The sequence below is a fragment of the Mytilus galloprovincialis genome, chromosome 2 (assembly GCF_965363235.1).
Source record: "Mytilus galloprovincialis chromosome 2, xbMytGall1.hap1.1, whole genome shotgun sequence".
In the NCBI taxonomy this organism is placed as follows: Eukaryota; Metazoa; Mollusca; class Bivalvia; order Mytilida; family Mytilidae; genus Mytilus; species Mytilus galloprovincialis.
The window spans coordinates 8,213,154-8,227,211 of record NC_134839.1 but is presented as its reverse complement, the minus strand read 5'-3'; the positions used below and the strand labels follow the sequence as shown (position 1 = coordinate 8,227,211).

Genomic DNA, 14,058 nt, shown 5'->3' with positions numbered 1-14,058 from the left:
CAGTCATTGATTGGTGACGTTGTTGTCATATGACGAAAAGACGTGCTTTTTGTAATAAATTATGTAGATAATCGCATAGACTGGCTATATGGAACTATTCAAGGACTGAAAGAATGCAAAAATCATAGGATCATATTTGTAAGTCTTTAGTAAAACGATTTTCCAGGTTGCCACAAGTCCGGTTTTAGGTGGGTTCGGACCTCGGTTTTGATCTGTGAGCTAGGCCCCTAGTAAAAATTCACCGGTATGATGTTATGCTCATTATGTTAGAAAAGCAGCTGCTTATAGAAAACTATGCTTGTAAGATTTCTTTATTAGAATCATTATGGTGCAGTGGAACTACTGCAAACACTTCAAACACTGTCGTAGAAAGGCCTAACTGACATATTTCCATATGATCAGATCATGCAAAGATGGTTTGTATAATTTATGCAATGACAATATAGCACTCCTAAGATGTATTATGGAGTATGGATCAATTATTTGGGACCAATATGCCCAAAAGACATTGACCAAATGGTGGAATCCATACAAAAGAGGGGAGCTAGATTTATTACCAAAGACTACATACATGACCTACAAATCAAGGGATGAAGGATGTAATCATGTATGACAAAAATGCTTCAGCTTCCTTCACTATAATCAAGATGTTAACATTAACGGCTGATTTTCTTTTTCAAAGTGCAGGGGCGGATGCAGGAATTTTCGAAAGGGGGGGTGCTAACCCAGGGCAAAGGGGGGGTGCAAAACATATGTCCCGATACAAATGCATTGATCGGCAAAAATAAAGGGGGGGTGCGCACCCCTGGAACCCCCCCTGGATCCGCCACTGAAGTGGTTGAGGGGAAGATGCTTCTGGACGACCAAATTTAAATTTCATAGACCTAGACGACACATCGAAGCTACAACCATCATGACCATCACAACATATAATAACTTCTTTTCTAGTAGGAACATTATAGAATAACAACCCGTAACAACAAACGAGCAGTCATCATGGTCATTTTTCGAAATAATAAGACTGACCAGTTCAAAAACTCTTATCTTTGTGTGCACTGCAGTACATTGGAACCATCTGGAGGACTCGGTAGTGAGCCTCACTCCAACCTAAGAGTTAAAATCAGTACTCCTCATACAGGCTCTTGTCTCGGACCAAGTTATGTTGTTTATTTGAAAAGGCAAATCATGCTCTTGGTTCAAAAACTGGTACCCCCCAAAAAACATAGTTAGAAAATATCTAGCAAGCTAAAGGGAAAAGTGATAAAGATATTCTCCTCATACACTAAAGTTACGACTCTTGAGCTGGGGAACGTGTATTGGTGGTTCCTCCTACCTACATGTAGTAGATTTATAAAAGCTCTGCTATAGCTGTGCTTGTGGAGAACTATTTTATCTCAGTTGGTAGTCATGGTAGTGGGATTTATGCCAGGGGTCCTGGGTTTGATCTGACTAGTTAAATCAAATGGTATACGTAGCTACATGTACCTTAGTTTGATGTTCATTATCACTCAAACAAGTACACATTTTTATTTCAGTGCTAGCTGAAGCAGGCCTCCCGGTGTTGGATTTTCTCACTCAGGTTGTTGTCTCTATGACACATTCTTCCATTCTCAATTTTATAAATTTTTGAATCTTAATTTAATTTAGATTCTTTGCCTGAATTCTTTTTTATAAAACTGCAGAAGCATTGGCATATTGTCTCTCAGTCAATCCTTGTAGGGCACTAGCTAGGGAAAAACAATACTGTCAGAACATACTTTTTTCATATATATTAATACTAAAAGTATGGAATTTATAATTTTAATTAGTAGCTGTTCTATCAGGTCTAGCAAAAACACTTAGTCATTAACAGTTAAAAACTGAATATTGGAACATTTCAGTACATACTAATCTGTATACAGTGTATGTATCATCTTTATATTCATGATATTGGTTGGATAATACACATAAACAATGGTTTCCTTTTTTCTGTGTTTTTTAGTAACCAGTTGTATGTCATTTGTGTGTGTTGATATATTCTTTAATTACATTAGTAAATCATGAAGCTATTATATAGAGCCAATTATACAAAAATACATGTACCTTTTTGATATTATATACATGTAGATGCAATAAACAGATTAAATAATATCTGAAGTGTTTTTTTTTATGACATTGTAGTTGTTATTTATTAAATCATATCATACCATATATTTGTACTTGTATACATGACATATTCATGATACTGGCTGCTAAAAGCGAATTATTATTAAAGTGCCCTTTATATATAGTGCTTTTCATTTGTAGATAATTATTTATCCTAAATTAAAAAACACAAGTCCGTATATATTACAAATACATAAAAAAAAAAATGCCCTTAAACATTGAGAAAAACAGCTTTTCAAACAGACTATGTAAAGATAGTAGCTATATATATATATATAGTGTAGACATAAAAAAAATATAAGTTCAACTAGAGGTAAATAGTGTTTCATCACCATTTGAAAATTCAGCTACATATTTCATACAAAAACACAATTTTAATTCAAACACAAAATCTGAAATTTTCACCATTAGCATGATTAAATCACAGTTTGATTTTTTTTTTATACTTTTGTACCTTAATAATACATGTAGGTGGGCATGTAGTTAAATATTCTAGGAATCAAGAGCCTATGTATTAAATACAGAAATGTCTGTGGTTTCTTGTTATAATGAATGTATGAAATGAAAGTATGTTGTCTACTTTTAAGATAGTTTATTCTTATAAAACCATGCAAGTACGGAAATCACTGTAAAGACAAATATGAATCCTGCATTAAAAGAATATACAGGATATTTAGGGGAGGAATAAACCCACTTTATTTCAATAGCAAATAGGAAGATAAATAAATATTTCATGATAACCATAAAAACTATGTACATTTATTAAATTAACAATAAAAATTACATAAAAATCGGACAACAAGTAAGTTTTTGACAACCATATAAAGAAATTGATTAAATATATCATCATCACATGTAAATATAGAGGAATTTCCAAGTGGTAAAATGCTTTTGACCTCATGTGATTTATACAATTAATGTTCAGATGTTACAAAATTCAAGTGATTGTTAACTTTGAAGTGATTGATTTATTTTTTTAAGAGTGCACTCTGTTTTTTAGAAAGCTCATATTTTATTCCTTAATTTAAATGTTTGTTTACATTGTTGAAAATATACAACCAACTTACAAAACTCATTTTTTTTCACTTCCAATTTAAATCTCAACATGCTGTAGTTTATGGGAACTAAATAATTTGTGCAAACTATAAAATCCAATAAGTTTTAAAAGTGAAAGACGCAAACGTTCAAATATAAATAAAGGTATCTTTCTAGACCAAATTTCTGCTTGTGTATACTGTTAATATCCACATTATTGGGATTGAGTTATAGCATTGTGATTTTGTATGCATGTTCATGATCACGTGTTTTCTGTGCAAGTAGTAGCATGTAAATTGTAAAAAGCAGTAAATCTATTTAACAGTTATTTATAGTTAGCCAAAATTTCAATTCTGGGATACAGATATATATGATCAAGTTTCAAATATATTCTTGCATTGATAAAAGTTTACATTTATGCATTCTATGAGGATACTATATATCGCTAGTACATATACAATGTGTACATGTACATGTAGGTTAAATACTAAGAAACATTGTATATTTAAGTATTTAAGGATCACTTTCAGGTAAGTTTTGCCTCTTCAACAGACAACAGTTTTGTTTCGAAAAGTCACTGATGTCAAAGTAGACAAATAAAATTGAGAATGGAAATGGGGAATGTGTCAAAGAGACAACAACCCGCCCAAATAAAAAACAACAGCAGAGGGTCACCAACAGGTCTTCAATGTAGCGAGAAATTCCCGCACCCGGAGGCGTCCTTCAGCTGGCCCCTAAACAAATATATACTAGTCCAGTGATAATGAACGCCATACTAATTTCCAAATTGTACACAAGAAACTAAAATTAAAATAATACAAGACTAACAAAGGCCAGAGGCTCCTGACTTGGGACAGGCGCAAAAATGCGGCGGGGTTAAACATGTTTGTGAGATCTCAACCCTCCCCCTATACCTCTAACCAATGTAGTAAAGTAAACGCATAACAATACGCACATTAAAATTCAGTTCAAGAGAAATCCGAGTCTGATGTCAGAAGATGTAACCAAAGAAAATAAACAAAATGACAATAATACATAAATAACAACAGACTACTAGCAGTTAACTGACATGCCAGCTCCAGACTTCAACTAAACTGACTGAAAGATTATGATTTCATCATATGAACATCAGGCACAATCCTTCCCGTTAGGGGTTTAGTATCATACTATCATAACATATATGAGAAGAACATAACCCGTGTCATACCAACAACTGTTTTTAGAATAAATGTGTTTAGTTCCGATGCAAAGACCTTATCAATGACTCAATATTAACGCCAAAATATGCAATCTTTAATGACTTGACAACAGTATCGTAATTATATCCCTTCTTAATAAGTCTATTCAAAGGTTTTGTAAGTTTCTGAGGTGAATACTGACACCTTTGTGCTTTATAAAGAATATTACCATAAAAAATTGGATGTGAAATACCTGAACGTATTAAAAGTCTGCATGTTGAGCTATATTTACGAATAATGTCTTTATACCGATGATAAAATTTAGTAAATGTTTTGACTAGTTTGTGATATCGAAAACCCTGGTGTAATAATTTTTCAGTAATACATAAATTTCTCTCGTTAAAATCTAAAACATTGTTACATACACGAGCGAATCGTACAAGTTGAGATATATAAACACCGTAAGATGGTGACAAGGGAACGTCACCATCTAAAAACGGATAATTAACGATAGGAAATGAAAAATCATCCCTTTTATCATAAATTTTAGTATTCAGCTTTCCATTAGTGATATAGATATCAAGATCGAGAAAAGGGCAGTGGTCATTGTTAGTATTAGCTTTATTTAAAGTAAGTTCAACAGGATAAATTTCATTAATATACATACTGAAGTCGTCATTATTGAGAGCCAAAATATCATCCAAATATCTAAAAGTATTATTAAATTTGTTTATCAGATGTTGTTTCGATGGGTCTTTGCTTATTTTTGTCATAAATTGTAACTCATAACAATACAAAAACAGGTCCGCAATAAGTGGTGCACAGTTAGTCCCCATTGGAATTCCGATAATCTGACGATATACGGAATCCCCAAAGCGAACAAAAATGTTATCTAGTAAAAATTCAAGGGCATATATAGTATCAAAGCATGTCCAATTAACATAGTTTTTTTGTTTATTGCTACTAAAAAATGACCTAAAAGAGTTTGAACATATATATTCACATTCTGATTTTTTGAATGCCCATTTAATTAGGTGTGTGAATTTTTTCTTAATGAGAATGTGAGGCAATGTGGTATACAGGGTAGAAAAATCAAAACTTTGAACAGATTCAAAATCACCAATATAAGCATGCAATTTATCAAGTACTTCCAACGAGTTCTTGACACTCCAAAAGTAATTTATTCCACTATTTTCGAAGGCCTTATTTGAACAATTTATTATCAGGTTTTTAATTGTACCAAGTGTGCTGGTAAGAAGAATAGACAATTTAGTAGTTGATCAATGGCTTGAAGACGAAATAATACACTTTGACCAGTTAATTGGAGGCAGGAAACAGAACGACGTTTACCATACTTCCCCAACAGTGAAACATGGTGAAAGGTGCTCATTGCTGTCTTCTGTGGTGTTCATATTCCAAAAATCAGAAGTTTAGCTGTACCTACAGAAGAGAGGCTTCATGGTTTCTGGGTTGGTCAGACCATCCTTATAAGGTTTAAGTTTAGTTAAAGGTCTAAAGGTTAAATGTTTTGGTTTAGGTAGCTTTCCAAAAATGTACATCTTCAGGGGCGGATCCAGCCATTTTAAAAATGGGGGGTTCCTAACCCAGGACAAAGGAGGGGTTCCAATTACATGTCCCCATTCAAATGCATTGATCTTCCAAAAAAAAAGGGGGGTTCCAACCCCCGGAACCCCCCTCTGGATCCGCGCCTGATGTTTATTTAAAATTCTTGTTTTGACCAAGATTTTGGCCCAGTGAATATTGCTAAGCAATACAAAGTCCCCCATGCCAAGATGCATATGCTTGTCTTTGAAGTTGTGTTGGCTTTTTTGGCACTAAATGTCAGTGTTACCTAGTCATTCAATAATACACATGAATACTTTTTATACGACCGCAAATTTTGAAAAAATTTTCGTCGTATATTGGTATCACGTTGGCGTCGGCGTCGGCGTCGTCGTCGTCGTCGTCGTCGTCCGGCGTCCGAATACTTTTAGTTTTCGCACTCTAACTTTAGTAAAAGTGAATGGAAATCTATGAAATTTTAACACAAGGTTTATGACCACAAAAGGAAGGTTGGTATTGATTTTGGGAGTTTTGGTCCCAACATTTTAGGAATTAGGGGCCAAAAAGGGCCCAAATAAGCATTTTCTTGGTTTTCGCACTATAACTTTAGTTTAAGTTAATAGAAATCTATGAAATTTTGACACAAGGTTTATGACCACAAAAGAACGGTTGGGATTGATTTTGGGAGTTTTGGTCTCAACAGTTTAGGAATTAGGGGCCAAAAAAGGGCCCAAATAAGCATTATTCTTGGTTTTCGCACAATAACATTAGTTTAAGTAAATAGAAATCAATGAAATTTAAACACAATGTTAATGACTACAAAAGGAAGGTTGGTATTGATTTTGGGAGTTTAGGTCCCAACAGTTTAGGAATTAGGGGCCAAAAAGGGACCCAAATAAGCATTTTTCTTGGTTTTCGCACCATAACGTTAGTATAAGTAAATAGAAATCTATGAAATTTAAACACAAGGTTTATGACCATAAAAGAAAGGTTGGGTTTGATTTTGGGAGTTTTGGTCCCAACATAATAAGGGCCCAAAGGGTCCAAAATTAAACTTTTGTTTGATTTCATCAAAATTGAAAAATTGGGGTTCTTTGATATGCTGAATCTAACTGTCATGACTGTGTATGTAGATTCTTAACTTTTGGTCCCGTTTTCAAATTGGTCTACATTAAGGTCCAAAGGGTCCAAAATTAAACTTAGTTTGATTTTGACAAAAAATGAATCAGTTAGGTTCTTTGATATGCTGAATCTAAAAATGTACTTAGATTCTTGATTATTGGCCCAGTTTTCAAGTTGGTCCAAATCGGGGTCCAAAATTAAACTTTGTTTGATTTCATCAAAAATTGAATAAATGGGGTTCTTTGATATACCAAATCTAACTGTGTATGTAGATTCTTCATTTTTGGTCCTGTTTTCAAATTGGTCTACACTAAAGTCCAAAGGGTCCAAAATTAAACTTAGTCTGATTTTAACAAAAATTGAAATCTTGAAGTTCTTTGATATGCTGAATTCAAAAATGTACTTAGATTTTTTATTATGGGCCCAGTTTTCAAGTTGGTCCAAATCAGGATCTAAAATTATTATATTAAGTATTGTGCAATAGCAAGTCTTTTCAATTGCACAGTATTGCGCAATGGCAAGAAATATCTAATTGCACAATATTGTGAAATATCAAAAAAAAATTTAATTAGAGTTATCTTTCTTTGTCCAGAATAGTAAGCAAGAAATATCTAATTGCAAAATATTGTGCAATAGCAAGATTTTTTTTTAATTGGAGTTATCTTTCTTTGTCCAGAATCAACTTAAATCTTTGTTATATACAATATACAATGTATATTCACTTTTTACTACCAACTGATAAATTAAAATAATCTTTACCATTCAGTGATAACAAGCAGTTTTTTTACATCTTAATATTTTATGATGTATTTAAATGAGTAGTTATTGTTGCAAACTCCATTAGAAATTTTAATTGAGATTAGTTTTGGAATAAGGGAAAGGGGGATGTGATTAAAAAAATTGGGTTCAATTTTTCTCATTTGAAATTTCATAAATAAAAAAGAAAATTTCTTCAAACATTTTTTTGAGAGGATTAATATTCAACAGCATAGTGAATTGCTCTAAGAGAAACAAAAATTTTAAGTTCATTAGAACACATTCATTCTGTGTCAGAAACCTATGCTGTGTCAACTATTTAATCACAATCCAAATTTAGAGCTGAATCCAGCTTGAATGTTGTGTCCATACTTGCCCTAACCGTTCAGGGTTCAACCTCTGCGGTCGTATAAAGCTATGCCCTGCGGAGCATCTGGTTACATTTATTGACCATAAACTGAAGATATTGTCCTTGTTTCATTTCAGAGTTAGAAGAAGAATATCCATAGCCTTTTGATCAGAGAGAACTCAAAATGGGGGCGTTACTAAGGAGTGAAGAGATGACATTATGTCAGTTATTTCTCCAATCAGAAGCTGCCTACACATGTGTGTCTGAGTTAGGAGAACTTGGACTTGTACAGTTTAGAGATGTAAGTGAAAACTTATAAAAGTTGTTTTCTGATAACACAGGAAATTATCCAAATTTAACCATTAATCAGTAATTAGATGTACATTAATTTATTGACCCTGTCAAATGTTGTGAGAACCTCTTATTCTTCTTTTTCATGTTTTTAGTGAACATTTGTTTGTTTGAAAATGATGTATGAAATAGTTGTTGGAACAATAAGAAGTTGTGTACATATTTACATATATTTTTCTCACTATTTAAAAGATGTACTTTAAGACCAAACAGCTGATTATAATCAATGATATAATATCTTTTCCTAGCTACATGTAGGTTCTTGGAAAAAAAATCATTAATGCATTGAATAAAAGATATAACTAGCAACTATTAAAATGCAAAGTAATAAAGAAAAATAACAAAAAATCAGATGAACATTTTTTTTTTCATCATGTTCGTATATTTACCATCACTCTATAAAATTTATTTATTCTTATTTATAATTCTAAATTTGTTTTGTCTGAAGTAAGGGTCAACATATTATTGTTGATGTAAAGTCATGGAGACCTTTTCTTCCAATTATGCAATAAAAAAAGAAAATTTGTTTGCAATGGTGGTTTGTGTTTTTACTCTTCATGTGTCTATGAAACAGTTGATATGGAAAATTTGTTTGAATTTGATTAATACATGGGGATGAATCCTTATTTGTTATAAATGGTTTAATAACTTACTCAAATAATGAATTTTTAAATAAAGGTTAATGCAGCTTATGAATTAATATTAATATGTTATAGTGATTTAAATCTATTTGATTTTAAGATTAGACATTTAATTGTAACATACATTTATATGACATAGATATTACAATGTATGTTATTTATATGTGTAACACACTTAATATAAATCATTTTAAATTGTTCAAATTTTTATCCTTGTGGGGACATTCTTATTACATGCACATGTAGTAAATTTTTAGAGTCATTTGTTAACCATGCAATACAACTTACACTAATTTTAATGCAAGATCTAAAAAAAATGTATTTTAAACATGGTTACTACCTTGTGTGCAGGGGCTGATTCAGGACAAAAGGGGGGGGGGGGGGTTCCAACTATATGTCCCCATTCAAATGCATTAATTGTCCAAAAAAAAGGGGGGTTCAAACCCTTGGAACCCTCCCCTTGATCCTCCACTGGCGTGTCTATTATCAGGACCCTTATAATTATCAGCGGTTGTAGTTATAAACACAATCATAATTCTTATGACCCATTTATGGGCATTATGTTTTTCAATCTGTACGTCCGTTCATTCTTTAGTTCATCTGTCCATGGCCATTTGTCTGTACTTCAGGTTTAACTTTTTGGTTAACATTTTTTGTTCATGTAGTTATTGATGAAGTCGAAGTTCAATCAACTTGAAACTAAGTACACATGTTCCATATGATGTGATCTTTCTAATTTTAATGCCAAATTAGAGTTTTTACCCAAATTTCACTGTCCACTGAACATAGAAAACGATAGTGTGAGTGGGGCATCCATGTACTATGGACACATTCTCATGTTCGATATGCCATTAGATGAGAAAAAGATTTATTTCTATTAAAATTGATTTATTATTGTTTCAGCTGAATCCAGATGTAAATGCATTTCAGCGAAAGTTTGTGAATGAAGTAAGAAGGTGTGATGAGATGGAAAGAAAATTAAGTATGTTCTAAATTTGTAGATTTCCCTCTAGTTACTGCTGTTATTAAAAAATATTATTTAACATGTTATTGGGTGACTTATAGGTCAATTAGGCCAGGTTTATTCATATGTGTTGTATATTATATTTTATAAGTTGTACATATTTACACATGTCACTATAATGAATAAATTACTGAGTTACTTCCTTTATGTCAATTCACAAAATGATTCGATTGTTTACATAAGTATAAAAAAGAAGATGTTGTATGATTGCCAATGAGACAACTGTCCACAAGAGACCAAAATGACACATACATTAACAACTAAAGGTCACTGTACGGCCTTCAACAATGAGCAAAGCCCATACAGCATAGTCAGCTATAAAAGGCCCTGATATGACAATGTAAAACAATTCAAACGAGAAAACTTAGTGTCTAGTTAAGATCACTGTAACTCTAGATCTACTCTCTAAAAATAAATCCAAAAGTGGAAATGTCTGAAAAAAATGAAATATAAAAAATTACAAAGTGACACATAAATAATAAATGTTATAAAATGTGAAGTACATGCATGTATGCAAAACACTCAAGATGGTTCTGTTAAATTTGACTGTGGCTGGCATAGAGTGAGTGACAATAGAAACATATAAATATGTTAGATTAAAAAAATTGTACAGGAACAGATTTTGTTGGGGTTAAACTGGTTTTCCTATTCCCAAATATTCTCCTTAACAATCAAAGTTATTTATTGCTTTGTCCTGAACATTCATGTAATATATGTAAATCATATTTTCGTTCTATTGTTAGGATTTCTTGAAAAGGAAATAAAGAAAGATGGTATACCAATGTTAGATACTGGTGATAATCCTGATGCTCCTGCTCCTAGAGAAATGATTGACCTAGAGGTAGGCATAAAACCCACTGTTTGGTGTGTATAAAAGTATCAATTATAATTGGATGAAATAAACAAGTACAATGTAGTCAGTTTATAGGGATTAATATGGATTCATTTATTTTCATGGCCATGGGTATCAGTTTTCATGAAATCATAAAAAAAAGTATTTTGTTTTTGGAGACTCTACCTACAAGTCTGATGAAATTTATATTTTGTTTGACATTTGAATAAGTGGTTCACACCCACAAAATTAATGTAAAATGGAACTTCATGAATTTTAGTATTTTGAATTTGCTGCACAAAGCATTGCCCCAAGAAGCAAATATATATGATATATAAAGTGGCGTCATTGACCACATCATTTAGATAAATATTTAAATCTTACATACTTACTTTACTTATCCTCTTCATCCCAAGTGGGACATAAGGCCACAACAAACTGCCTCCACTTCTCTCTGTCCTTAGCCATGTACTGGGCTTGGCCCCAGGTGTAGCCCATTGCTTCTAATTCTGCTGTTACAGTTCTTCGCCAGGTGATTCTAGGCCTCCCTGGTTTCCTTTTTCCTGGTGGTGTCCAATATAGAGCTGTTTTAGGTGTGCGGTGTTGTGGCATTCTCAGTACATGACCTAACCATCTAAATCTTCGTTGTTTAATTTCTTCTGTTATGCTCTTAGCATTGCATTTCTTCAAAAGGCTCTTGTTGCTGATCTTATTTGGCCAGAATATTTTGTTGATTTTTCTAAGGCAGCTAGTATGGAAAGCATCTACTTTTTGAAGGTCACTCACTAAAACACGCCATGTTTCCGAACCATACAGTAGGACAGACTTTACATTGCTGTTGTAAATTCGCAGTTTGGTCCTTAAACTGTACTGGTTAGACTTCCAGATTGTATGAAGTCTAGCAAATGTTACGCGTGCCTTAGATAGTCTTGCCTTTATATCCTTCCCTGTTCCATTTTCTTTGCTTATGATGCTTCCAAGGTAGGTGAAATCGTCAACACTGTCCACTGGCAGATCATTGATTGTTATTGGTGTTGTATTTCTATTGTTTATTGACATTACCTTGGTCTTCTTGGTATTGACATTCAGACCAGTTTGCTTTGCATAGTTGGTAAGTATGTTGGTCTTCTCTTGGAGGTGTTCACTTGTTGTTGATAATATGGCAATGTCATCAGCAAAATCAAGGTCTTCTAGCTGGTTAAACATGGTCCACTGGATACCCCTTTTCTTATCTGATGTTGTATTTCTTTGTATCCAGTCAATGGCCAATAAAAATAGGATTGGTGACATAATACATCCTTGTCTTACACCAGATTTTACTTCAAATGAGTCTGAGATAGAGCTATCAAGGATGACACTGCATTCAAAGCTGTTGTAGAAGGCTTTTATTAGCATCAATATCTTAGGTGGAATTCCATATGATCTTACAATTTTCCAAAGAGTTTCTCTATGGATAATGTCAAAGGCCTTTTTGAAGTCAATGAAATTAATAAAAAGTGGTGTGTTCCATTCAATACATTGCTCGATGATGTTCCTCAGAGTGAAAATTTGGTCAATGCATCCTCTGCCTCTTCTAAAGCCTGCTTGTTCTTCTCTAAGCTTTTCATCTACAATTTTATCAATTCTTTTTAGAAGAATTTTGCAAAAGACCTTACTAGGGACAGAAAGTAATGTAATCCCTCTCCAGTTGTCACAGTTGCGTAGATTGCCTTTCTTTGGTAATTTTACAATCAGGCCTTTGCTCCAGTCTGATGGAATGTTCCCTTCTTCCCAGATGACAAGGAAAAGATTGTGGAGTACTTTGGATGATGTTTCTAAGTCTGCCTTTAACATCTCTGCGTGAATGGAATCAATGCCTGGTGCCTTCCCCGTCTTCAATGATTTAATGGCATTTCTTACTTCATCTATAGTTGGTGGTTCTGTGTTGATGTTTAAATCGTCTTCTGATGGTTCAGGGGTAGCTATGAAATCAGGCTCAGGGCAGTTTAATACCTCTTTGAAATGTTGGACCCACCTTTCTGCTTGTTCCCTTTCTGTTTTCAATGCTTTGCCATTTTTGTCGTTTACATGTGCTGTCTGTGCATTTGATGTTCCACAGAGTTGTTTGGTGATTTTGTAAACTGTACTTAACTCTCCAAGAATGGCTGCCTTTTCTGCTTCTTTTGCAAGGTCCTCCAAATATTGTCTTTTATCTTTTCTCGCACTTCTTTTGACCTCTTTGTCCTTTGCTCTGTATGTTACTTGCAGTTGATCTTGTAACCTTTTGGATTTTGCATTTACTGATTTTAGTTTTATAATCTTTCTTTCTTCAATTTTTTGCCATGTTTCCGATGTTAACCAATCTTTGTTCTTTTTTGTCTTATGACCAACTGTCTTTTCTGCCGTCTTTACATATATATCTTTGATGTTATCCCATTTTTCTTGTACACTATCTTCTCCATCATCAGAGTTATCTAGCACACTAAACCGATTTTTCAATTCTAAGCAAAAAGCTTTCTTGACGTTTGATGACTTCAACCTTGCTGTGTCTAGTCTCTTTCTGTTCTGGTTTTCAACAGGTGCCTTTCTTAGTTTTAGTTTGATGGTAGCTTTTAGTAGATAGTGATCGCTGTTTACATCTGCACACCTGAGTACTCGTACATCTCTTAATGATCTACGCCACTTGTTGTTCACCAATATGTGGTCAATCTGGTTAACTGTTCTTCCATCAGGTGATTTCCATGTTAGTTTATGGATGTTTTTATGTGGAAAGATGGTCCCTCCTATCACCAGTTTATTACAAAGACAGAGATCGATAGCACGTTCACCATTCTCATTTTTTACCCCGCAACCATGCCTGCCCATCACATATTCAGCATCAGTGTTGTCGGATCCTACTTTAGCATTTAGGTCTCCCATTATAACTAGCATGTCGTGTTGAGGTACTTTGGAAATGGCAGTCTGTAGCTGTTCATAAAAATCATCCTTAGTCTCATCTTCAGCATCAATTGTTGGTGCGTAACACTGTATGATAGAAAGTTTGCAGTAGTCGGAGTTGAATCTTGCTGTTACTAATCTTTCAC

At 33.5% G+C, this 14,058-nt stretch overlaps 1 protein-coding gene across 4 annotated transcripts in view; it reads left to right on the top strand.

Annotated features, from left to right (window-relative positions):
- The window catches only part of LOC143062799 (V-type proton ATPase 116 kDa subunit a 1-like), a 51,308-nt gene continuing 37,250 nt past the window's right edge, over positions 1–14,058 (top strand). For all 4 annotated transcript variants that reach the window (XM_076234598.1, XM_076234599.1, XM_076234596.1 and 1 more), the window contains exons 1-4: positions 1–138; positions 8,286–8,449; positions 10,044–10,122; positions 10,908–11,005. In XM_076234598.1, the coding sequence (XP_076090713.1) occupies positions 8,333–8,449; positions 10,044–10,122; positions 10,908–11,005 (294 nt within the window). In that variant the 5' untranslated portion in view covers positions 1–138; positions 8,286–8,332. The remainder of the gene's footprint in view (positions 139–8,285; positions 8,450–10,043; positions 10,123–10,907; positions 11,006–14,058) is intronic.